This window comes from Dinoponera quadriceps, unplaced genomic scaffold, assembly GCF_001313825.1.
Source record: "Dinoponera quadriceps isolate SergipeBrazil2010 unplaced genomic scaffold, ASM131382v1 scaffold566, whole genome shotgun sequence".
In the NCBI taxonomy this organism is placed as follows: Eukaryota; Metazoa; Arthropoda; class Insecta; order Hymenoptera; family Formicidae; genus Dinoponera; species Dinoponera quadriceps.
This window is the reverse complement of record NW_014555972.1, coordinates 5,578,176-5,603,979: the sequence shown is the minus strand read 5'-3', so window position 1 is coordinate 5,603,979 and position 25,804 is coordinate 5,578,176. Positions and strand designations below refer to the sequence as shown.

Genomic DNA, 25,804 nt, shown 5'->3' with positions numbered 1-25,804 from the left:
GGGGGGGGGGGGGGGAAGGAAATAACGCGCCCTCGCTGCGATGCGTGACAACGAATGCAATTGCGCTTCTACATTGTGCGCACACCTGGTGTAATGCTCCTGGTAAAAATGCATTTGCGCAAAGATATTTTGTCGATTGCGAAAATGCGATCAATCCGGTCATTTTATTCGGTGGATTTGAACCTCTCTCTCTCTCTCTCTCTCTCTCTTTATATATACTTTTTATTATTTTAACAGATATAATTCACGTAAATATATATCTTTATTACACGGTCTCTTGTTTTGTTATAAAATAACCTGATAACTCTATTTCAGATCATTTTTATCCCGTTAAGTATTGATCTCCTCCGCAGTTACACAAGAGTCCTTTTATTCCTTTCACGGAGCTCTGCGAATTCCGCCATTGCAGCGCGCTTTCAGAGACGCCGAGACGAGAATATAACAAACGGAGACAGTGAGACGCGTCGGGACGCAATTAAAATCGACCAGCGAAATGAGATCGGGATTTGTAATTCTTCCTAACGGGGAGAGGATGCGAGTATCGCGGAAAAGTTTTTGGCACACTCGCGGCGAGTGTGCGCCCACGTAGCTCGCAGCCTCGGAAGGACGCGGAAAATTCATGGAAAATGTTTATCGCGCTGCGAACGGCAGCGCTGAATACGACGACCGAAAGCGTCGTCGATTTTTCCCGCGTCAGACGTCCGGGATAATTATCGGTTCGCGAGGATCCCGGACAAACAGAACTGCCGCTCTCAAATCCCTTTTTTGTTCGAGCTACCGGGGCTTTTCGAGAGGGAAAGAGAGACACATACAGAGAAAAAGGGGGAGAGAGAGAGAGAGAGAGAGAGAGAGTGGGAGAAAAAGAGAGATAGAGACCAGCCGAGTGCGCGCGGGAAAAATGAAGGAAAAGCCGGGGCGTACGCGCGCACGATTAATAAAACGCGCTTGACATCATTATCCACGGTGCTCCGGGTTTTTGTCGGCGTTTGGCAAATTTCCTTGGCGATCGGCGACCTCGCCGTTGTCTCCTTTTATTTAATCCTCACATAGGCGAGAGAGAGAGAGAGGTGTCTCCGGCCGCGCGCGTTTCCGATGACGAGCGAATTACGGTAAGTCTGAGAGAGTGAGCGAAAGGGAGAAGGAGAGAATGCTTCAGAATCGTTTGTGGACTTTTAACAATTCGCTCCGACAGCTCCGACAGCTTTATTCGCGCGGCCCACAAAGCATCCCTGCTCGATTCGCGCGCGTTAACCGCTCTCACTTCACTCTGTGCAATTATCCGCGTTACTCGTTCGCGCGGCTTCTTCTTTCCCGTTCCTCCCCCCCTCGTCGTATTAATTCCTCATCAACGCCGCTTAGTGTCCGATGATGCCGAGGATGCACGTGGCTGTCATCGTGGCGCGACGATCAAGCCGGGTCAAATACCGCGCGACGGAACGCAGAATCCCGGAGGTCGCCCTCTCGCAATTCGGGGAGAGAGTGCATTTCGGATTACCGTCGTCGCACCGAATGAATTAGCACTTTATTACAGTCATTAGCCGATCTATTTAATTAATTCGCGCTCGACCCCATGGAGCCGTGGACGCGTCGCTAAAATATACCGGGTCAGCGGAGATAAACCGAATTCTCCCGCGATATCGATATTGCGAGCGACCGCGTGCCGAATTAAAGTGTGATTACGGAGGGGCCGTGACACGACCGCCGGAAGAGGCATCGCCGATGATCGATAACGCAATCAGATCCGCCGACGCGATCGCTCTCTCTCTCGCTCGCTCGACGCGCATCTCGCGATTCTCACGGTCGAACGGCGAAAGCCCGGTTAGAGACCTGGCAAGTTCGCCCGGGGAATTAACAGCACGAGAGTAGACAGGACGAGAACCTCTCTTCTCTCCGAAAGTCGAGTAAATTAATAAGTTTGGGAAGCTGCCAAGAAAGGGCCGTAAGCACGCGTCGCCAGATGGGAGAGAGAGAGCTTCCCCCTCGCCGGCGGCTTAGCGGGTAGAAACTTAAATGACGATTCGCTTTATCGCACCGCCAGAAACGGCTAACAATCGCAGCGCCACAAAGCGCGGACGATAAGCATCTCGCAGAGGTGAAATATCGGAGGAACTGCGTATTATACATGTATATACACGCCGCGCGCGTATCTGCGGCGCACTGTACCACGGAGGGGAGAACTTTTCATTCTTCGGCGTTTCCCGATACGCTTTATGACCTCGTTTCCGTATATTTCTTCTTGAAGTCGTCAGTTACCACGGGGAAAAATATTAAGACATCTAACATAATAATGAAATTAAAATAATACACTAATTATATTAATCTATGCTTATATCTGTCACAATCACGCGGACGCGCGTTACAAAAAGGATCATTTTATAATTTCTTATTTAATAATAATTATTGAGTAATATTATATATATATTAAGTAATATTTTTTGTATTAATGTTTTATACTACATAAGAATGACAATTGCAGCTAAACTTGCAAGAAGTAGCACCTAATTTTGACACGACAACTTAGTAACAATATCTGTTGTCAAAAAGTACAATCAAGGACTTGGAGGAAAGTGAAACATTTTTTATAGACATAATGAAATAAGCAAGAACTTGAAATTTTAGGCATCATCGTTATAAGCACCGTAATAGAGGATTTTTGTGAAGAAATGCAAAAAATTATATCACGTATAAAATAAGATTACATATTTGAAATGCATGACATGTATTTCTGTTAAACAGATATTAGATCATAAATAATTAGAATATAAAGTTATCTCCCCACCATTTGAGATTTTTTCCTTTAATGAATAAAATAAAATTCTACTTTATAACAAGATACCACTATATTCATTAGGTATTCCAAAATAGCAGTTGATACATAAAAACATTATTTTTTAATATTAGATTTTTCCACCTATGCACTACTGTGCAGCGAGTATACCAGATGTCGCGCTTCGTTTTGGCGACGGGTTTTTTTGAATAGCCTCGCGCGAATCGACTTTGTATTTTTTTCTCCCTCCCGCTAATCAGAGAGTTGAATCACTAACGGCTCTCTCTCTCTCTCTCTCTCTCTCGTAATTACGTGTGGAAATAGCAGGGTTTTTGCGCTAAAGTAAACAAGCGATTTTATTTTATGATGGAGTCTTGGACTTCGCTTCGGTATCGATTTTCCTGCTTTAATTAAAAAGCCGGACTCGCGCCGATAGCTTTTGGGCTAATTAAAAACGGACGTAGCGCGAGAGATTTCCGCGCCGAATAAAGCTGAATCATGAAGGACTCGGGAGGTATCGCGCCGTCCCTGAAAATCGGGACGAATCAGAATAAAGAATGAAGAAGAGTATCGTCCGAAGTTCTTTTCACACTTTATGATACCCCGGCCGGGGGACACGTCGCATTGAGTTTTTCGCCGAAGATCTCCCTCCCCGGCGGTAGTTTCTCGACATCGCGAGCGCGTCTGGAAACGTTCGAACAGGAGTCGCCGGATAAAAGGTATAACGCAGTTACGGCGCTTTGCAAACAATGCAAGAAAAGTGCATCGCGCCGAAAGCCCGCCGAGAACTCCGGGAAACGGCGCTCGCTATGCGTCGCCCCGCTCCCCCGTTAATCAATGGCGAAAGTTGAGGACGGTAAAGTGGATCGCGCACATTGTATTCTTCCGGCGGCGACGGTGGTTTCTTGCCCTCGCGAAATCGTCATCGTAAATCGCGATACGAGCCCGCGGCGAGACAACGAGACGACGGGAGCGAAATCGCGGTCGGGTGTCGCGACATTTCGGCCGCGGACGGTTTATTAAGCCGCGCCGGCTAGAAATATTTGACGCGGCAAATATTTCGCCGGGCGAACAGCAGAGACAGACGCGTTTTGAGATTTTGATTCATCGCGCGATCGATCGCGCCACGTTCCGTTCAATGAATCCGTATAATACGCGGCGATATTTACGTTCGCCGCTCCCGTCGCCTGGCTAATCCGTATCAATTTGCGACGCCCAGTCGTACGTGCATCGTTCGTATTTTACGCGTAAATTCGCTTCGGTTACCATTCGTTACATATTTCTACTGTTACACGTTTCTATTGTTCGCACCAAACGTATATATACATATATATGTGTGTGTATACATATATGTATACATATATTTATATATAAAATTACGCGATATATGCAACGATATCCGAAAATTCTATTTTAATCGCGCAACAAATACGAACGTGCGATTATAATGGAATATACGTAAACTGCAACGCTGTCGCGCACGGTGAGCAAAACAGAAGGAAGAAAAGGATGGAAAAAAGAAAGAAGCGCACGTCCTGGTTGTTTTTCGGGGGTGATTTCACGCGAAAAAGATATCGCGTTGCGTTCTTTCCCGATACCCGTTAATATGAGAGGCGCGCATCCGTGGAAAAATCTCTCGACTGCATCTTCCCCTTTGTGAAATTCACACGCGTCGATGTTCTTCTTCCCGCCGCACTGTATATACCAATTTCGAAACACACATCTCCGGCGGTTTATTTCTCTCCTCCAGGGAGAGAGAGAGAGAGAGAGAGAGAGTAGAATAAAGTATGTTTTTAACTCTGGGGTAAAAATTCCCTGAGTTTACAGAGAATTTTTGATACAAGTATGGTTAATTGCTAGATTTGAAAAGATTATACGAGGTAATGAAGAAGCAAGTACGTAACGTGAATAGTAGAGTATTAATATAAATAATAATGGAGTAATAGTTACAATACAATGCGTGTGTTAGTAATAACAATGAATTGGTCAAAACACAAGACGTATTAAAATAGTGTGAATACGTTAGTGAAGCTAAATAATAGAGTGCAGAATATGTGTACTTAGCTTGGTCTATGTGAGAAATAACTAAAGAGAAAGTAGTAAAGTAGAATAGAGTTTTATTGTCAGTCTTGGGACAGGGCTCACTTAACGTACAGTAGAATAACTGAGAAGAGTGTACACGCACGCAAGACGTGCCCGAGTATTGTGCACAGCGTACATTACAATACGCAGTTACATAATTTGTTAATGTACAGAGAGAGAGAGAGATAGGGACACTGTTAACCAGTCTTGTTCCAGCAACTACGCTCGTCAGTGCTCCGGCGCTCCCGAGTGGCGTAACTCATTTAATTTTCATATCGAGCCGACTACGTCGTAAATCTTACATCTCCCTTTGCCCTCCGTGCGTCCGGCGGTCCACCCGTTCCGAAATGCGCTTTAGGTCCGGCCGTAAAAGTACTTAGAACTCCGGGGTCTGTTTCGTCAGCAACGTGCTCGGGACACCGTCGACGATCGTAAACGGTGGGGCCTCGACAGGAACGTTTTCTTCTTCGCGGTCCTTAATGGCACTCGTAAGTTTGATGCTCGCCGCCATGAAAAACGCGACGCGTTTCCGGATCGCAGGGGGATGCCTCTGAAAGCGGCGTCGTCGATAAACGCGAGGGAAACGACTCCGAGGGCACCGGCATTAGTGCGTCCTCCGTTTCCCACCGTGGCAAAATTCTCGTCGTTCTCGGTCTCGCTACTTTCGAAAATATCCTCGCACCACCTCCTCGCACGTGAACGAATATCTCGCTAAATGCGATCGTCGCGTTAATTTCTTTGGTCGTGGGAATTCAAACTCGAAATCGAGCAGACACACCGGAGTCGTTAAATGCGTTCTGATAAGGTGAGGGATTTAAAGGTGAGATGACAGAAAAGGAAAAGTAATAAGGTAATTTAATTTTGTACAATTGATTTAAGGGCGCGATCTATGCGACTGACCTTTCGACCGCGCACTTTGGAAAGTCGCTCGCATCGCAAACGTAGGGTCATATTGACCCTACGCGATTTTCTAAATTCCATATATGAAGAACTGCGAGAGGAAAAAGGTTGACAAGATTCTAGAATAAAGTGTAACTCTTCTACTTTAATGTTTGGCGCATTCGTGGAAGATCGAGTTTTAAGTTATTGAAAAAATTCGAATTTAGACAGTGATCTCGCGGATGGTAGTGTTTTACTCGAAAGATCGTAATTTCTCCACTTTCCGTTATTTTGACCTGCAACTGTAGGGCGATGAAGTTGGAAGATGATTCTAACAAAGAAAAAATATAATTTTAGCACGCGTTTGAAAAACATATTTTTTTGTACCACTAGTAGAAGTAGAGAAAGTATTTTGGAGCGAAAATGGGTGTTTTCATGGGAAACAAATATTTTGGTTGTGAAAGTATCAAAAACAGTTCAGTTTTTATTTGCAAAATGGTAACACGCATTGTTTAAAAAACAATAAATTATTTATGATCACGCTTGACAGGATACGCTCGCTCACGCCATCTGACCCTAATATAACAATTATTTATTATTTCCAAAAATGGGACACGCGTAATCACAATGCCTACTTACGTTCGCACAGAAATATTCAGGAAAGAAAATCACTTGTGGCAATAATTCACACGATTAGCATTCTCATCGCACCGGAGCTCGCAAAACGATCTTCCCTCGAGATTAGACGCGCGTTTATCTCCCGTTTTCGCGGCGATCTCTCTCATGAATTCCAATCTTCATTGAAAAATGCCAATTAAAATGCAACGAGCCCCGCCGCGGCGGGCGGAATTGTAAATTTTTACGTATTGTCGTTATTCCCGCGCGAGATACAACGTGGAGGCGCGCGATTACGTATCGCGGCAAGGCGTTGCTCTCATGTTATTCAAATTCGAGAATAAATCAGGACCATCGATACGCCGCGCGGCGGCCCGCTTACGAGAGCCCGCGCGCTACTTTTGCGGACCCCTTGAAAAATCGAGACGATACATAACCCGCCGGTTATAACCGGCATAAGCAGCGACCGAAGAGAGACGTCTAACTTCGCCGGCACATCGAGAAATTTCCCTTTTCATACATCCGAAGCGCGACGCACACAGCCGGGATTCTTTTTGCGTCGTCGGGATTATTAGGTTTCCTCCTCCCGGCTTCCTTCTGCAGAGCGCGAGATGGATGGTAGGGGGAGTGTGCTCGGCTCGGCTTTCTATGTTATTCAAATGCGATCATAAAACGGTACCGCCATCAATATGCCGTCGGGGGTTTACTGATACTTGAAAAATCGCCGAAGCAGTCGCCCGTGTACAAATACGCGCGATCCAAGCCTCCCGTACGTAAAATTCGCGATAAGTGTAAAGGGCGTCATTTTTGTCGGCGATAAAAACGCGCCTCGCTGTGTGTACGTATATATACGTGCGTTTATACAGATCCCACGTATCCGTATTCATGTATTTTTGCGAAATATTCGGGGATTGATCGCTCGTTTCTGCGATGATAAACACCCGAGGTTTATCAGCGGATTTTTCGAAACGCGTCGCTTGTCCGAACGGCAAAGCGTGATATGCATACGGTGCAAGAAAAGCGTGTAAATATCAAAGCCGGATAATCAAGATGGCCAAGCGTGATAAGATGGAAAAGTCGCGCATTTGCAGATCACTAATGCATCACGTTGCCGGTGATTTGTAAATGCGAGGGAGATCGAAAATATATAAACGTCGCACCGTCGCGTTTTTTTTCCGTCTCTCTGTCGCCCGTCGAATCAACCGGATGGAATATCCGAACGGTCGAATTACCGAGATTACACGAGATTTTTCCGGGTCACCGTTGCACAAAAGAGGCTCGGGCCGGATTATAAGCATTAATAGACAGATCGCGCGATGAGGATTATACGTACGTCCCGGGGGGCCGTAGATAAAATTAATATTAATAATGCAGCCTGAAAATACGAGGGACCGTATTAATTTCAACGTTAAGAGATGTATACGTACGCATATATATATATATATGCGCGTTAATTCCGCGGATTAATTGAAGCGTTCGGCTTCACAATGAGACTCGTCGTGCTTAACTGAAATTTTGACAATCGTCGATAGAAACGCGGATTACGGAGACGGTTTATTAGCGATCGCAGAAAGTCAAATCGGATCATTGTTTAATTAATCTCGCAATTAATTCGAGAAGCTTAGCTCCTAACGAGATAGAGAGGGGGGGGGCCGACGGGAATGTGCGTTTCGTTTACTCTTGCGTTTACGTCGGAGAACAAATCAAATGAGATTCCGCTTATCGATCTCACGAATGATGTTACGTGTGCTGGTTCAACGCACTCGAGCGCAAACGTCTTTCTCTCCCTCTCTCCCTGTTTCTCTCTCTCTCTCTCTCTAGAGAGAAAGACGAGACGCTTTTAGTAAAGTTGAAATTTTTCCATTTGAAGCCGGTGGTCGCGAGCGATCCCCTTCCCCCTTTCCCCTCTCTTTCTCTCTTTTGTCCTTTGTAAAATCGTCGGCTTTCTACACAATTCAAGTGCAAAGTTTCCGAACGTAAATTTCTCGCCCGTATTACCCACCGCCGACGACCTGATAGCTCCATATCGATCGCCGATGAAATACCGCGCTTCGTAATTAACTTTGCGTTAGTAGGTATACCATTTTGGCGAGGGTTCTTCGCGGCCGTCTGACAAACGCTTCCGAAGCATCACACCGCGGGAGTTCCAGGGGTTGCCCAAATGTGTCTGTCCGGCAAATATTTTCTAAAAATAAATCCCCATATCTTCGATATAACGATTTGATCGACGTATTTCATTGCTCCCTTTTTCGGACGATCATTATTAAGCATTTGTTTGCGTATCTATAAGCGACTTTTCTATTTTCGTAGTATTTCAGTATTAATAGCTTCTCCTTCTGATCGTCGCTTTTTCATGTAATCCTCTTATATCATACTAATTTAATATCGCAGATATCAAAGGGAATATCTGCCATTGACAAATGAAGTGGAATATTATAAATTCAACACTTGCCGCAATTGTTTCAACACGTGCGAGTAAATGTCTACATATACAGAAAATATTTGCCAAGGAATATTGGAGTAAATTACTTTATTTGGATCAAGTGAAACATTACTCGAACGGTCACGCTTTACTTTAACATGAAAAACGAACAAAGTGACCGTTAAGTTGAGAGCTGTTCAATAATATGAAGAAATCAAAGTAACGATAACAGCGATTACGAATCTGCGGTGGGCGAGCTGCGTTCGCAGGAGTGGGTGGAGGGGCGAGATTCGGAACGGTCCCGCCAATTCGCCGCCGGTATATTTATTATTAGCCCGCTCGTAACACGCGTCAATTTTATCACTCAATTCGACAGGCGATTGCTCCGATGATCCCGTTGTAACGCGACGAGCGTCGAGAACCAATCAGGCGATACAAACAGGCCGTGACGATCCTTACGATTGCTCGGCTATTTGCGTCTTGTTTACAGCCGAGGAGGAGGAGGCGAGAGGAAGCGTGGGGTGAAGCTGAATTCGTCAATTTCGGGGCCATTGTAGCGAAGGGGATTAAGCGCGCGCGCGCGAGAGGACTGCGGGCGCGTTTGATTACCCTTTTAAATCGAGTAATTAAGCGCGACGCGCATTTCCGCGCTGATGGTTAGTCGTCGCTGCGAATGACAGAAATAAAGCCCGAAATCACTTGCCTTGACACGCTAAACGTGCGCGTCAGCCCGGCCGGCATTCCTCTCGCCGGCTTTCGCGGCCGGTGTCGCGCCTCTCCCCCTTCCCCGCTGTTTCGCTCCGGGTGATATTAATCGCGATAAAGTGTTTAGTCATTTTATGCGGGCGCGCGTGCATCAATGCCGTCGGCGGCGCGTTCGGAAATTACGCGCATTAAAGCTAAACAACGTAACGGCTCGCGTAATAACAACGTCTGCCTTTATCGCGGCCGCGCTCGCCCACACCGCCGCGGTAATGCAGCATAGTCATGAATACTAAATGCAAATGTTACACGCAAATGAAACGGAGAGGCTGCTGCCGGCGCGCACGGGGGCGAAACCGGCAGCCTCGCGCGGTAATTGCATTAATTTTGAAGCCCTGAGACGGCTAACGCGAGTACACGTCGTGTCGGCGAGGAACGCGATCCAAACACTCCCGCCGTGTTGGATCCCGGTGTCAAGTCACCGGGACTGCTTCGGCTAACGCAAATAAGGCGACCTTTGCGGCGCGAGCGGTCCTCCAGCTCCGCTGATAAAGCTGCGAGGAGCAGCTCACTCTTTCGCCTTCCCGAGGTTGACGCTCGTCGCGCTCTTGTAGGCAGCCGGCGATTTTCCAAACGGCGTGTAGGCGTATTAGACGTTAAATTACCGCGTCGGCAAATTGCGCGTTAATGGCCTCGACCGGGCCGTATTGTTGTTAGATTATTGCTAGATTGAATGACGCGTCAATCAAGTCGCGTTATATTGTCTCGTATAATAATAATACTTATAATGATAATTATTATCATGAGTTGATTCTTCAACGGTTGAACAAGGCAGTAGGATCAGCTGTTGTCTCGCCTTTTAGTCGCTTTCATTCTGCTGTGCGCCCAATTTCTCCCTTCCTTTGTACAACCCGGACGTTCGATGGATTAAAATTGAAAGTATATTTAAATTAAATTCAAAATATTGAGATTATTATACTTTATTATATTATATATCTATCGTACTTGCGTTATTATTGATTTTATTTGTTTCATATTATATGTTTTTTTTTTTTTATTTATGCTATTTGTATATTTATTATATATTTGATTTAATCGACGTCACGCGCCCCAGCATTCCCTCGTTTTTCACCGCGCGTACTTCCTTTTTTTCCTCTGCAGCCCGCAGGAGAACTTCGTGCATCGCGTGTGAAAATATCTTTTTCGAAATTGGCGAATTAGCCGGCACGAAACACGTACGAGAAACCTGTTTCTTCGTTGCGTGCGTTGCGCGATTATTTCTCAACCGCAGAATCAGGCGTTCGAAATCGGGAATATGGAACGAGACGAAGGAGCGTGGGCGGAGGGAGGGGGCAGGAATTGAAGCGCGGGGATGCGCGAGTTCATTCCGTCTCGAGTTTGGTTCTTTTAAACAACGAGCGGGACTTTTTGCCGCTCGGGACCGAGCCGATTCGATTTCGCCAGTGCGACGAAACGAAAGTTTCCTTTCGTCCGCGCAAACGAAGACACCGACGACTACGACGACGACGCTCTCTTATAACCCGGCTCTACCCGGCCGCGGAATTCATGGGAATTCATTTAAATCGGGAACGAGCTCCGCGGAAAATCGCCTTGAAATATTCCAGCGCGCATTTACATGTTTGCGCGCGGCGACCTGTTCTTGCACCGGCCGGAAGCTTTCTTACGGCATTTCCGCTTCCGGTCTCTCGTCGTCGACGACGCCGCTACTATTTCTCCCCCTGTCCTCCCCCGCCTTCCTAACCCGGACCCTCGGCTGCGGCCAGATTCAATATTTTCTTCGCGCGTTTACACTGTCAAGCATCCGGCCGCTTGTTTACTGACGGCCGGAGACTGCTCGACGTTCGAATATGATTGCGTGTACAGCGGCGTGGAAGCGCAAACGGCGATCCCCCGGCCGTCTGAAACGTCTCTCTCGTTTTTAAGACCTTCTGTCGGGAGATTTAACGGCCAGGGTATCCCGAAATAGTTTTTCTCTTTTCTTTTTCCAAAATTATCGCGCGCGTCGAGAAGAACGCGAGAATTTTCCCGTTACGAGCGCAATGTGGCGTGAGAATTCCGAATGTTTGTTCCCCGTCGAGTCTATATCTCGAGTCTGTATAATCTAATATTCCACGTGATGTACTAATTCCGTTAGTCGATGTTTAAAAATAGCGGCGGAAATTGCGGGTAAAACGCGAAATCAAGCGTTACACGCGACGAGCGGAACTTACAAACTATACACTTCGCCTGTCCTGGTTTCAAATGTCCAAAGGAAAAAAAAGTAAGGGAGAGAGAAAGAAAATAAAGTGGAGAATAGAGTTTATTTATATTTCGCGGAGTAAACTTCTTGAGTTTATAGCGAGTTAACGTCAGTATTGATAGAATGCCATTTATTAATATAAATCACCAATATTCAATTATAATGCAGTGTAAATCATTTTAATGCGGAATAATCTAGTTGGACGAAAGCTAGAAAGAGACTTAAGTACAAGGGTACAAAAGTACAAGAAATCGTAACTTAGATAGATGTATAGATGATTAAAGGTAGAGGTATAAAGGATTAAAACTGCAGATGTTTAATTACCCAGTAAAAAATTTTGTGTTGGATTTCGCACACATTTCACACGTTCTAAACGGTTCACACAAATGTGTTAATTTGACACGAAAGATGAATATATTGAAAAGTGATACAAATATTATGTCGAAAATGAACATAAAATGAATATCTATAATATATTAATTGACATTGAAACATAAAATGTGTTATTTTAACACTTATACATACATTTGAATATCGACTCAACACAAAATATTGATATAATATAGACACACAGTATGTTAAATTAACACACACGGGTGTTTTTACTATAGAGAATTTACTATAAAAGAATTTACTATAAACATTTTGACAAGAACCGATTTTAACACAAACTGCTTTTTACCGTCTAAAAGGGATAAAAACGAGCGATTAAATTATAAGATAATTTCAGTCGATTATCTGGCAATTACAAAGCAATAGAGTATGTATAGTTAATTTCGTAAACCGATGAAATATATTTGATCGCTACGTTACAAAGCAGAAATTCAGTTCAAACGCCGCAGCAATCGCTGGGTGAGAGGGATGGGCAGGGGGGAGAGGAATAAGAGGATAACAGATGAGGAAAAGCCGGGAAATAAGGGGGATGTTTGAGCGGCGGGCGATTCTTGGGACGCATTCGTCTTCGAATGGAAGGAAGAACGAATTGGCCCCGTACCGTTGTAACGGATTTTCGTTGCAGCGAAACGATGACGGATCGAACGTAATCGAGTTCTCCGTGTGCCGCGAGCCAGAAAACACACGGGACGGGAAAACACGGACGGCGACATGGTCGCCGTGTAATTTCAGGTGGTAACGCCGTTAGACAGGTTGTAATACCGATGGGAACTGAAAACCGCTCGTCCGAAAACGTCGCCGTATAATCGAGACACGAATCTCCTCCGCGCTCTTCTGCCGCAGTTAAATTTCATAATTAATCGCCGCCTCCTCCTCCTCGAGACAGACGTTTGTCAAGTTTCTTCGTCAGCGAATTCCGCCTCGGCCGGAGTTTCCGCTCGGAATCGCCGTAGACGATAGTCGGCTTCCGAGAAACCCATGAATTTTCTAATATATCGACTCTCTCGGCGGGGATGTTGGATCAAAAAGATCGTATCGCTGGTGTCTCACGAGCGTGATCTCGCGAAAATTGAAAAACGAGAGCAACCCCAATTCAAGCGACGCGAGACTTATTCGAGAGGAGGGTATCGAACGCGCGCGTCGGAACGATCGCGCGAATTTCTATCATTAATCTCTTCTTAATTACTCTCAAATCCGCCTGTTCTTACCTCCTTAGTCCATTATTTTTACTAATTTTCTGCTCGTTCACTTTTACTCCCATCGTTACGTAACATCGCGCGGTTACGGGGGCGCGGTATCCGCGAAATTTATCAACGCGAATATTCCTCGCGAGGAAGATCGCTCCTTCGCCCGTCCGCTTTCCTCAAGATAAACAGCTATTAGGAGAGACTTTACGCTGCGATATAAAATATGGGAGAGCTAATTAATTAATCTTCAGTCTTATGTGTACCTTCCCCGAACAATCCGCCGGCTTTTTCAGAGCGGCCGCGCGCTCTCGTCGGCCGGCGATTTTTAATTCTAACGAGATCCAAGTGCTCCAGTTAATTTTAATAAAACGATTTAATTAGGGCGGAGGGAACGAAATGGCGGGGCTGATTAAGCGGCACGAATGCCTTGAGAAAGGCACTTGAAAGTATTCTCCCGTCGACAAATGGAACGCTGATTAACGCGCGCTAAACGATTCTTCCAGCCGCGGTGCAATTATTTTAGAGCGCGCGGCGATGCAAACACACAACCCAACCGGGGCTTCCGCGGCGTGCTCTACGGCGGTTTCTACGGTCTCAATGTCGTTGCCGACGATGATGCAATTGCGATCTACAATTATGCGTAAGTTAACCTCAAGGCGAGCGTTGACGTGATTCCGTACAAACGCCGGAAGAGCGGTCTTGCGCAAGAGTAACGACGCGGGGAACTTCCTTCTGATACTCGCGAGGAGAAGACCGCGCGAATGCCATTCTAGAATTACCTCGCGAAAGTTCAAAGCTTTTTGTCGGTCTCAGGCTTGCCGGAAAGATACCTCGTCGTTATCTCGCACAGTGAACAATTTTGCGTTAAAACGGTCCGCTGTGTAGTTTTAAAGACGAAAACATCCGGTTTTATCAATTTTCCGCTGTTTTTTTCTTTTTTCTTCCATGTTTTCCGCGGATGAATGCGAAAAAATGGGGGGGGGGGGGAAACTGGATTTTTCTATTTCCCCGCGGATTTCTTCGGTTTCTTCCCCGAAAAATTGAAAAAGGTGCGAGTTTTTTAACTATGAATTGAAATTTGCGGCACTTCAACGTGTGTTGAAAAGTACACAAATATCGTTGAATTAATATTAATTTTGTTAGAATAACATAAAAATCTAGGTGGGCCGTTTGTAACACAAATTTTGTTAAATCAAGTAAGATTGCTGAGCTGAAAAATAGTAAAGGACGAACATATATTGAGCATGAGAAGCCAAAGCACGGATATTACAATACAATTTGAATATTAATATTGTCAGTATTAATATATTATTTTGGGAGGATAACATTGTTCAGCGTGTCACGACGCGCGTGCTGAATGTTCTCAGACAAACGTACATCAATTTTCTACGTTTAAACCTAGAGTCTTAGTAATTGGTTATTATAAATTCAAATTCCCTGAAAACCCTTACCCAATTGCTAAATCAATTAGTAAGCAACCTTTTATTCCACTTATCACGTTACGAAAAATATTGCCTCAGCCAGGAGTAGAATTTGGGCTTTCCCTATTTTCCGAGCGGGATGCTTTTACATATTCGGCCACCGAAAGACTTTGACAATATTTTCCGCAACAATCGCAACAAACAACATTTTTTACTGTGTTAACTATATGAAAATAAATATGAATAAAATACAAAAATAAACATAAAAATGAATGTATATAAAATGTTTGCGAGAAAGAAGAAATCGAAACTTTTGCACACACCTGACACAAGCACATTTTTTTTATTTCTCCGTTGACTCCAACTTGCATGAGACAATTTGCTCTTAAGATGATAATTAGGCTCTTCGCGGTTACGAAGCGTGTCCACCGCGACGACACATGTTAATTATGCTTGCAAGAGCCGTTTTACGAACTTCTTTTAGACGTTATATGCCCCGAAGAAAAGAGGTCTAAAACTGACGCATTTCATGGTACGTCTTAAAGGGAATAGAGTCGATATCACCGCGACTACAGCTCGAGGTCGTAAAATCGTTAGTGATTTACTTCGAGGAGCGATCAGCCGTCCGTAACGATAAATTATTATATGACGGAGCGTAAAAATCCGCGTTATACGCATGCCTCGTTAAGAATCTACCGTCGAGATTTATGAACGGGCTGCTGCGTATCAGCTTTTTTTTTGTGTTAAAAAAAATGAGAAAAACCGTTTCACGCGTTTTCGATATTACTACGCACAACACCATCGTATGTACTATAAAAAGTTATATCTTACACATTATAATTGATGAATTATATATCTCTTTCATGAAATCGTAACGCATTAAAAATTATTACATTTTGTAATTTAATACAATGTAGTTAATATTTAAAAATGATTGAATATACGATTGAATTTATAACTGTGCTCTCCTCTTTCTATATTCGAGTATTAAAAGAAAAGGAGAAATTATAATGAGAATCGTATCTCGATATATCGTGAAAGGGAATGAGAGGCGGGAGAGGGGGAGAGGTCGATTGCAATTGGTTATTAAAATGCAACGGTTTCAATTTGCAGCATAGCGTGAAGTAACAATGCGTTCGGCTGAAACTCAGAGATGGAATAATTGATCGCGTTTTATTATCGGCTCCGTTCAATGCAGATTAGCGAAATTCACATTAAGCATTTTGATCGCTAACGTTTCGCATGCTGCCCGAGTCGGAACGCGCTTTAATTAGGCAAGTATCACGTACACAACGCAGAAATGTAATTTACTCCCAGTGCGGGCGTCGCGGCGGTGCGCTAAATTATTCTTCAGCGATTTACTGAATAATTTACGCGCCTTATGCGCACCCGACGCGCGGCACCTTATATGCTCATAGACCGAGAAATATGTTTAATAAATTTCTGCATATGCAGTAGCGGAGGCCGCTCTCTGCGTAATATCTTCGAGGACGCGGGGAAATTACAACGGAGGCGATGAACGTCAAAGAATGCGCGATGTAATATTGTTTCGCGATGTTATATTCAACACGGGGACCGCGTTCTCGCGTAAATTTAACGCTCTTCCGTTGTACTATCGGAGTTAAAAAGCGTAATAATTACATCAAATATAAAATGCGCGCATAAAATCGATAAACGTGTGCCGGTATTCTTTGTTATTATGATTATAATTATCATATATTATTTAATAGCAGCAGAATATTATAATATTTTGATATTGTGATTATATATTTGAATTGCATTAACGGAGAGATAAATCATTTTCATATTGGAGAAATAATACTTGTATCGTCTTTCTTAATATATTACATCCGAATATCGTACAGGATGTCCTAAACTGACCTAAACCGACAGGGACAAATTTAGTGAGGACGTGGAATGGATCGAGGTGAACGAAAAATCCTGTACCATTTTACGAACAATACATAAAATTTCGTGTTATTAATTATCATAATTAACAACTCAATATTTTGCGTGATTGTTTGCAAAATGATGGAGGACTTTTTTATCCGCTTCAATCCGTTCTCGCGCAGTTCGCTTCGTCCCTGTTGGTCGGAGACACCCTGATATTGGATATGATAACAGGTAAGATGATATAGAAATCATTTCTCCGATATAAGGATTACTTTTATAGACAGACATTTATATCCGACAGTTTATCAATACTATCCGTTAATGTTATCAGATATTTATTAAATCACGGACACGCGAAAATGCCGGTTCTCTCATCGACGCGTATTAATGCAGTTCTATTTTTATACAAACGAGATTTCGTGAGAGTTGGTGGAACGCGTACGACTTCAGCGCGTAAAATTTCGCCGACAGCATGCGGCAGCCGGCATTAGGGGGACCCGCACGTAATTTCTTCTACGAAGTCGATTCAACGCAATTAAACCCCGCTTTAAAGTCAACCGCTTTCGAGGTGTTCACACAAGTGGAACGACAAAGGGCGCGGCTTTGACGCCTTTTTTTCAGTTTCGCGCTCAATAATTAATTCCCAGGATGGACGCTTGTTAGGCTCCGGCGAGATCGGTCGCGCGCGTTCACGAATTCGCACTGTAAAGTATGTTTAGTCGGATTTACTTTTGACAATGATCAGTGTAATCGCGTCTTGGTTGAAGGGAACGAAATTTCGAATTCTTACGAGCCAAAATTGGTCCTTATGACGAGAAATTCCGTTTCCTTCCAGCAAACTCGATTCTCGGTGTAACATTGAAAGAAGTTAGATTTAATCGAATAGAATGGATCATCTTCTGATAAATGTCTAATAATTCCAGATTTGGCTGGTATCAATTTACATCTGACTTACGAGAATGTACCACCTCGGAATAATCCCTGCTTAGGAATTCCGATTCAAGATAATCCCATGTGACATTCTGTCAATTATCCCTGTTGTTTTATGGGAATGGAATTGGAGCGAAAGCGGAGCTGAAATGGATAAGGCGACTAAAACTGACGGGATAACGCGATAATGTTAAAGAAAGGAAGAGAAGAAAGGGAGAGAGGGAGAGAGAAAAGGGACAGAGGAAGGGAGATAAACCGTACGATTATACACGGACCAAGAATTCCGGTACGTTCGATATTTAGATTTGGCCATTTATTTTGAACAGTTTTAACACGATATTCACGTCGTTATTCGATACCGCCGTATCTCTCCGCTCTCGATTTGTTACGAGATGACAAAGCCTGCATCGGACGGGCGTTTCGAGTGTCTCGCTGGCAAAATGGCAAAATTATTCCGCGTGCCGTCGCGCGATTTTTTTCTTTTTTTTTTATTCGCGCTCGTTTCACATGTCCGAGGCTTTATAATATTTCGAAAAATAGGGGGAAAAAACAATTTTATTTTGACGCCACGCGATACGCTGGAAGAAGAGAAAGAGAGGAGGTTCGCGCCTCTGGGACGCCCCGTTTGCGTCGCGCTACTTTGCGATATGTTTCGGCCGACGTATGCGCGCGTAGTAATTTCCGTCGGTTCCGGCGGAGATCGCGAACTTTCCGAAAATTTCCGCGGATCGATCCCCCGCGACGACGGGACGCTTGCTTCGCTTTCCCGTCGGCCCCTGGCGAAACAACCGATCATTCACCGCAGCCGTTTTTCCCAAACGACGTCGCGGTAAATTCGAGGATCATTTAGACGCAACGTCGCGATTTTGATTTGTGGCCGGCCGAGCAACGGCGCCGGGCGTTTTGACACACGTTCGCGCGGCAGGAGCGGTACACGCCGGGATTTCGGGGGGTATCCCGGCGTCTCGACAGAAAGTCGATATGACGCCGCCGCCGAAAATTAATGAGCCAATCGTAGGTATGTAACTGGTATTCACGTTATCGTGGAATAATTAATGACCCGCCGGCTCTCTTCGAAACTTTCGCGCCCCTCGGAAGTCTCGCCCGTTCCCTACCTGTCGGCGACTGCATACGGATATTTCGCCAGGATGTTCCAATTTACGCGCGAGACGTCCGTCCGACCGGCTGTTGCTTTTCGAGCGACGACGCCCTTCTTCTCGCTTTCTCCGCGCGCGACGCTCGGCCGATCGTTTCTCCGACGACTAGCTTCGCGTCCGGCGATATTGAATGATTCATCTCCGTGGGTTGTTTAGCATAATAATTAACGTCATCAGTATGAATGACAATCATCGGTAATGCTAAATTAATTAGTCTGCATTATTGTCCCGAAACGATGCGCTCTGACGGATTAACTAAATCTCGTTTCTATCTCTGACAATGAATGCGCTTTGGCCGCGCGCGTGTACGCATGATAAATAATGTTTCCGACGTTATGTCCGTATCAATTAAGTTGCCGTTATGTATTAGTCGAAAGAGAGAATACTCATGAGCGGTTCCGGTGATTGGTTCGTTCACGTTTGCTCGCGCTGACAAAGTATCTCGATCATCGCAATACCGCGGTGGTCTGTGCAATTTACGTCGAAGTGACCAGGTTAACCGGAAGTGTCGTTGATCACACGGAGAAAAATAATCTTGCAGCGGGAGCATCGTACCGCGTGTTCGTTGCGACCATATTTAGATGGCATAACCAAATTAGCGAATTATTCGTAATTAGAGCGGAAGTTTCGTTGCCAGGGTAGAAAATATTCTGCCGAGCGTATCTGCCCTTAGGACACGTTAATTCGCTGTTAGAAGACAGTGTTTCCCTATATTCACTAATTCGTTCTTACGGTAGATTTAGCAAAATAATGCATAATAAATGGTAAGACGGAGATCAGCTGCAGTTAAATTAGTTGTAACACGTAGATATGAAAAATTGTCATTGCCGCAGCGGCAGCAATTAAAGTTGCTTACGCTGCTAAAGTTTTACGTACCTCTATGTTACGGCTAATTCAGCTGCTGAAAGCTAATCTTTCTTTCCGTGAATTAGCACACAGTTGCCGGCAAGATTTCGTGCTGCGACAGCACAAAATTTTTCCCGCCGGCAGATGATTTTTCGCCGCGGTAAGACACATTTCACTTCGGAGTGTCTGCGAAGTAGGTTAGAAAACTGCACGTATTGTTAGATTAAAAAGAGAGCCGTGGCCGAAAATCCGACGGACGTTCGCTGATATTTCAAAGCCGGAAGCACGCGGTTCTTCTTACGGTTCGTTCGACGAACGCGCAATCAACGGTACGACTTGATTGGTTTCTTCGCGCGGAATAGCATCCGGGTTTGAAAAAAGCGGGTCTCGAAGCACGGTCGAGGAATAAGTAACTCGTGGAAGATGCGGCCGGAAGAGACGTGGGGAACTCGCGAGTACGTCGGCGATAATTCCGCAGGTCCGGGGGGGCCATCGATATTCGAGCCGCGTCTTCGGCGGCCACAAATATCGACAGGCACGGAGATAACGCGAGCACACCTACTCCATTGTTCTTTGCGCCGCGAGAGCCTCTAATTACGGTGCCGGTTCGCTCGGGTTCGTTCTCGGCGTACCGCTTGATTTGCGTGGCCCACGAACCGACGGCGTTACGTTAATTACACGCGGACAGGTACACGGTTTTGCCGGACACGTCAATGCTTCATTAAGCCGTACCCCCGGTGCCCGAGCGCGCGTATTCCGATGTGGAAGTTTCGACGGTGGCGATTAACGCCCACCGCACGGAACGCAACTTGCCGAACTAACACGTCCCGTCGCCGCGAAAATATGTATACTTCGCTCGCGCAAGTCTCTTCCTCCGTGTATTCGAGGTCTGGGAGAAAACCGCCGGGGGTTTTACCGCTTTCGCCTTCCCCCGACCTCTATCGATGATATCCGGTGGTCGAGGCTAAATTCGGAGAACATCCTTCCTTATAACTGGTAATTTGTATCGAGAATGTCACTTTCGTCTTGTGCCGAAAGAAAAAAGTGCTGCGTTCAAGTGAATACTTGCTAAGGTATATCGGAGTAATGATTTTGCTCGTATCGAGCAAATCGTATTTTTCCTTCAGCGCTTCTTCTCCGTGCGAACGTTTTGTCTCATCCTGTAGAGAGAAGCGATTGACGAACATTCCGTGAGTATGAAAAGATAGAAAAAATCCCAGAGCACCTCTTTCTCCACACATATTTTCCGCAATTGACTCGGCCGATCTTACGACCGCGGCGATATCGCGCCACGCCGTTACCGTAAATCTAACGAAACGGCGGAAGCGCAGCTCGTCGCACGTCGCCCGCAGTCGGGGGAACAACGAGTTAACGCCAGCGTGCTCGCCCGACGATCTATTTCCGCGTTCGCGTAGAATTGATATTTCTGAATTACAGCCGGTGCGAGAGAGAAGCTCGTGCTGTGTTCACGTCGGGTCGTTTACCGGCAGCGAAACCTACCACCGCCGTAGATTTTACGGCGGACGCGCCATGCACGCACGTTCGCTCGCTCACCAGCCGCGCGTTCACGCAGGTAACCACGAACGAGCATTCATTGACCTGCGGTCGAAAGTGCACCACACGCTTCCGCTTCCGCGCTACGTTCGTCCCCTCCCGATACACAACAACCGTGGATCACCCTCGCGGAAACAAAAGAGCGAAGAGTTCCCTGTGAGGTAACGTCGCTTAATTAAATTTCCCCTCCCTCCCGTCTGTCGACGAGGCGAGTCATAAATGGGATTGTAATCTATTCCGAATGAGAGCGAGGCAAGCCGGGCTCACTCAATCCGGACTGCGACGACGGGCAGCGCAGTCGCACTTTCCGCCGGCGATTCCGCGTCAGGAATTTAACGTCTCACCCCCCTCTCGTCCCCCCTTCTTGCCCGTTTCATTCTGAGAGATGAGTCATTTTGCAAGGAGAAACCTCAAGACGCGAGGGAAAAGAAAACGGTGAATTTCGTCCGGACGGTCCAAGAGAACGGTCCTGAAGATCGTTCAATCCTCGGAGTAACAGCCCGCAATCTTGACGTTGAATTAACATCATAGGTCTTGAAGACCATCTCTGTTATTATTAATGTTCCGAGTTGAAATTTTAATATTACATTAAGTCTTCGAGTACTATTTTGACGTGCTACAAAGGGGAATTTGGATCTCCCGGGGGGAATTTTAAATTCTACATTATTATGCTTATCGGGAAGCTCTCGGGAATTAGCAACATTATTATCAAACATGTTTCGCGAGGTATTAATTACGCAAAAAAAAAAAACGTGTTTGGCGCCGCGATGAGTTTTTCCGGGAAACCCCTTGACGTTTGGAGGATCATCGCCTCATTTCCGCCGATAGAAATTGCCCGAGAAATTACGCGAGAGGATAAAAACGGTATGACACGACAGCATGCCGTACACGAGGAGAAGCGAATACCGCGCGGTCTCCCCCGAGAATCCGCGTCCCGGAGTTAACGCGCGCCAACGGGCTTGTGCGCATTTATGAGGACGGCGCGAAGTACGCGGATGCAGCTACGCATCCGCCGGAATGGGCATTGCATGCACATTCGCGGCGTGCTCGGCGAATGAGCCCGTTCGGGAGATGGACGAGCGAGACGGCGGTGGAAGAGGGCGAATAAGGACGATACTGAGGTTCAGCCGGGAAGGATGGGGTAGGACTTGCGGTGGCCTCCATACTGCCCGCCTCCCGTGACCTCTTTGTCCGGCCGCTAACGGTCTTTGTACGAATCGTGTTTTCGGGTCAGCCTAGAATTCGCCGCTGAATTGTTGGGGCTCGCCGAGTTTCGGTGGCCGCGCCGCCACCGCGAAACCGACGCCCGCGAAAACCAGCGATTTCGGTGACGCCGTTTCCCCCCTCTTCGCTTGTTTCGCGCTTGGGACGATCGAGTTTTAGGGTAGTTGCTCCGTCCAAACTGTTTTCTACCGGTTCTTTCGAATTGTCGCTGTGTATGGAAATGCTCGTCTGTAAAGTTAGGAAACGATCGGCCATTCGAGATATCTTCGTGATTGAAGATGAACATTTTTTACACGCGACCTTTCAGTCTTTAATATCCTAGTTTTGATCTTCCACTTTTCATTTCTTCTAAACCGCATTTAGAATTTTAATAAAAACTATGATGTTGAATGACTAATATAGAAATATTGTACAAAAGTTGCAGGATTTTTAACCAGTCGTTTCTTTTGAAGATATAGCTGTAGAAAATTGTTTTAAATTTATAATAACGCTCGCGATATACCTTCGCTAAGTGTTTTACTTTTTATATTGTAGTTACTTTAGTTTAGGTCAATGTGAAGAAAAAAAAATCTCCCATGAACCACGTGAAATTTTGAGTTATTAATGATTGAAAAGGTAACTATTGAGGCAACCGATTGACCGGGCGGAGAAACCTCCTGCAGGAATCTTTCTATTCTTACAACAATCGAGTTCCTCCCAGTCTGGTCCTCTCGAGGGCGACGGAAAACATTCACCAACGACATTGCTTTTCCCGTCTGCAATACCGAGCTCCGAGCTATAATCGACGACGGAAGAAAACGTGGCCAAAGCCGTGCGTGAAATTAACAGTCGCACCGTTGAAAAGCATGACGCGGGGCTTGTAATTGCACTCAACTCTGGTCGGTTATTTATGGAAGTTATCTTAAATATTACGCGGCCGATACCGCGGATTCATCGGCGCGTTTATGCGCTCGATATGTCTTTTACGAGCCGCGCTTTAATTTAAAAGCCGAGGCACACCACGCCTACCTCAGGCAGAACCTGGTGGAAATCCCGGCTGATCACACCAGCACCTCCGTCATGGCGCCTCAACTGAGAACGATTCTCCTGCTGCTGACGGCGGTCCAACTGAGCTGCGGGCCTTCCTTGGCTCAGAAATACTTTCCACCGCGTCAGCCACCGGCGTGGCTCTACACGAACGCCCCGACTGTTAATGTGAGATCGATGAGTCCGGTCGACGAGGATCAACGAATTCTGCCGGACCTACCGCAGGAACGACGAATGGACGCAGACTTCGAGGAGGATGCGCCGGAGTACAGAGCAGCTTCCCCCGGGCCGCCGCACGTGTTCAACGGACAGTCGAAGCAACCGATAGCTGACAGATTTTTCCATGACGACTTGCAAAGATGGTTTTGGAATACCGGCTTGCCGTCATTCAAGATCGGTGGAGAGGCGAAACTTACGATGTCCAATCACCCCTTCGGCTCGTCCGAGGAAGACGCGGACGCTCATCGTCCCTCGACTGTACGTTACAAACAGTGGTACACACCATTTTACCTCGAAGATTCGACGGCGGAGCAGCCGTTCGAATCTTTTTCCTCAAGTTACATTTCGGACAGGCGAAGCGTCCCTCCGCCAGTTAATAAGTGTCCCCCAGGAATGCGGCTCATACGCAATCATTGTGAAACCATGTTTCGAAGATATGAAAACGAGATGCAAGAAAGGATGTATGACAGCGAAGACGAAGAAGACGAAGAATTCATGCGTAATTTTCCGAACGAGCGAAGCATGGATGTGTTAAGGTGTCCCCATGGAACGTCAGCGAACGGTAAGTGTGAGTCGACCAACACCGTCGATTATGAAAACAACAAGATGAAGGAAGAGAAGTTTACGCGCGACCTCGAAGCCATTAACCCCAACTGGAGGAAGAACCAGAGAGCCCTGAAAATTATAAAAATCAACAAATGTCCACGTGGACAAATAATGTGGTTTGGTCGCTGTAGACGGTCGCATAGTTTATTAGCCGATTACATCTTACAGCGGGGTTGATGTATTAATGCAGTAACAGAGATATCATTTCTTGCCATCAAGTTTTAACCTGGCCCCTGCTTACTTGCAGGAGTCTTTTTGTCATGTAATATTGTATAATACAAGATGAAGTAAAATAAGACTAATAATAACTTATCGACGGAACAAAAGTGCGCACAATAAATGTCATTTTTAACGTTTACATTTGTAACTCGTCAATTTAATAATTAATTATACTCACTGAAAACTTCGTTTAGTTGACTCAAACAAAATTTGGTTAGAAATTTAGTTAGAAATTTGACTGGAATATGTTTAAACAAATGCTTTGGTTGCGATGTATTAAGCACGCGAAATCGCTGTTAGAGTAATGCTTTGCGAAGGAAAGGATTGTATTGTATATGGAGGGAGATAATTTTGCCGTCGTGATGAAACCATTGTTGCTACTGCATATTCGTCTCTCGACATTGACGAAATTCAATTGGCACAGCCGAGTCAGCGAATTTATTCGTAATTTGGGTAGAAATAGTTGTTAGATCTTATTTGTCGCCGGGATAGAAAAAGTTTTGCTGAGCGATCTTGTCCTTCGAACATATTATTTTGCTGTCGAAACGAAATAATAATTTTCCTACATTCATTCATTTGTTCTTACGGCAGTTTGTAGATTCAGCAAAATATATTTAGCGAGCGGCAATTAATATTCTTAACAAATCGTTTCGTCGTTCAGTAACTGAAAGATTTTGCTGTGACCAGAATAGAATTTGTGCTGTGCCGGCACAAATTATTTTTCTCCGTGCACGGGAAAAACAATTCCATTGGTTTAACTGAATTTGCCTGGGGACCGGACGAAAACTCGGTTGTAGTAGCAGAAAGATTCTTGCAGAAGATCTTTACTCGGTCAATTCGACCTCAGTTTTCTCAACCGAGTTTTAATGCAGCTGCGATGTTCACGCGACTGTTCTCAGAAACGCAGTAACGGAGATATTTCTTGCCATCAAGTTTTAACCTGGCCCCTGCTTACTTGCAGTGTAATATTGTATAATACAAGATGAAGTAAAATAAAGCTAATAATAACTTATCGGCGGAACAAAAATGCGCACAATAAATGTCATTGTTAATGCTTACATCTGTGACTCGTCAATTTAATAATTAATTATACTCCTAATACACTCCATTGAGTTGACTGAAACAAAATTTGGTTAGAAATTTAGTTCGAAATTGTACTACTAGAATATGTTCGAACAAATGGTTTGGTTGCGAGAATCAAAATTTGATCTTCTGAATCAAATATTTCGATCAATGAAAAAGGTTTGGTTTCAAAGAACTAAACCTTTGGTTCGAAGAACCAAATTTTGGTTCTCACAGCCAAAAGATTTGCTTGAGCGTAACCAAGCTTTGTTTGAGTCAAATGGATTATTTTTTCAATGTATATACCATCCTCTCTTATCTGGGAAAATCGTGTGAAAAA

General features: G+C 45.2%; 1 protein-coding gene across 2 annotated transcripts in view; it reads left to right on the top strand.

Moving 5' to 3' along the window:
* Positions 1–25,804, top strand: part of LOC106746360 — a 196,153-nt gene that overhangs the window by 155,455 nt on the left and 14,894 nt on the right. The window contains exon 1 of one of the 2 annotated variants that reach the window (XM_014622904.1): positions 23,030–24,139. The exons of the other annotated variant lie outside the window; for it this stretch is intronic. Coding sequence (XP_014478390.1) covers positions 23,392–24,139 — 748 coding nt within the window. The 5' untranslated portion in view covers positions 23,030–23,391. Of the gene's footprint in view, positions 1–23,029; positions 24,140–25,804 lie in introns of those variants that run through there. 2 annotated transcript variants of the gene reach the window in all.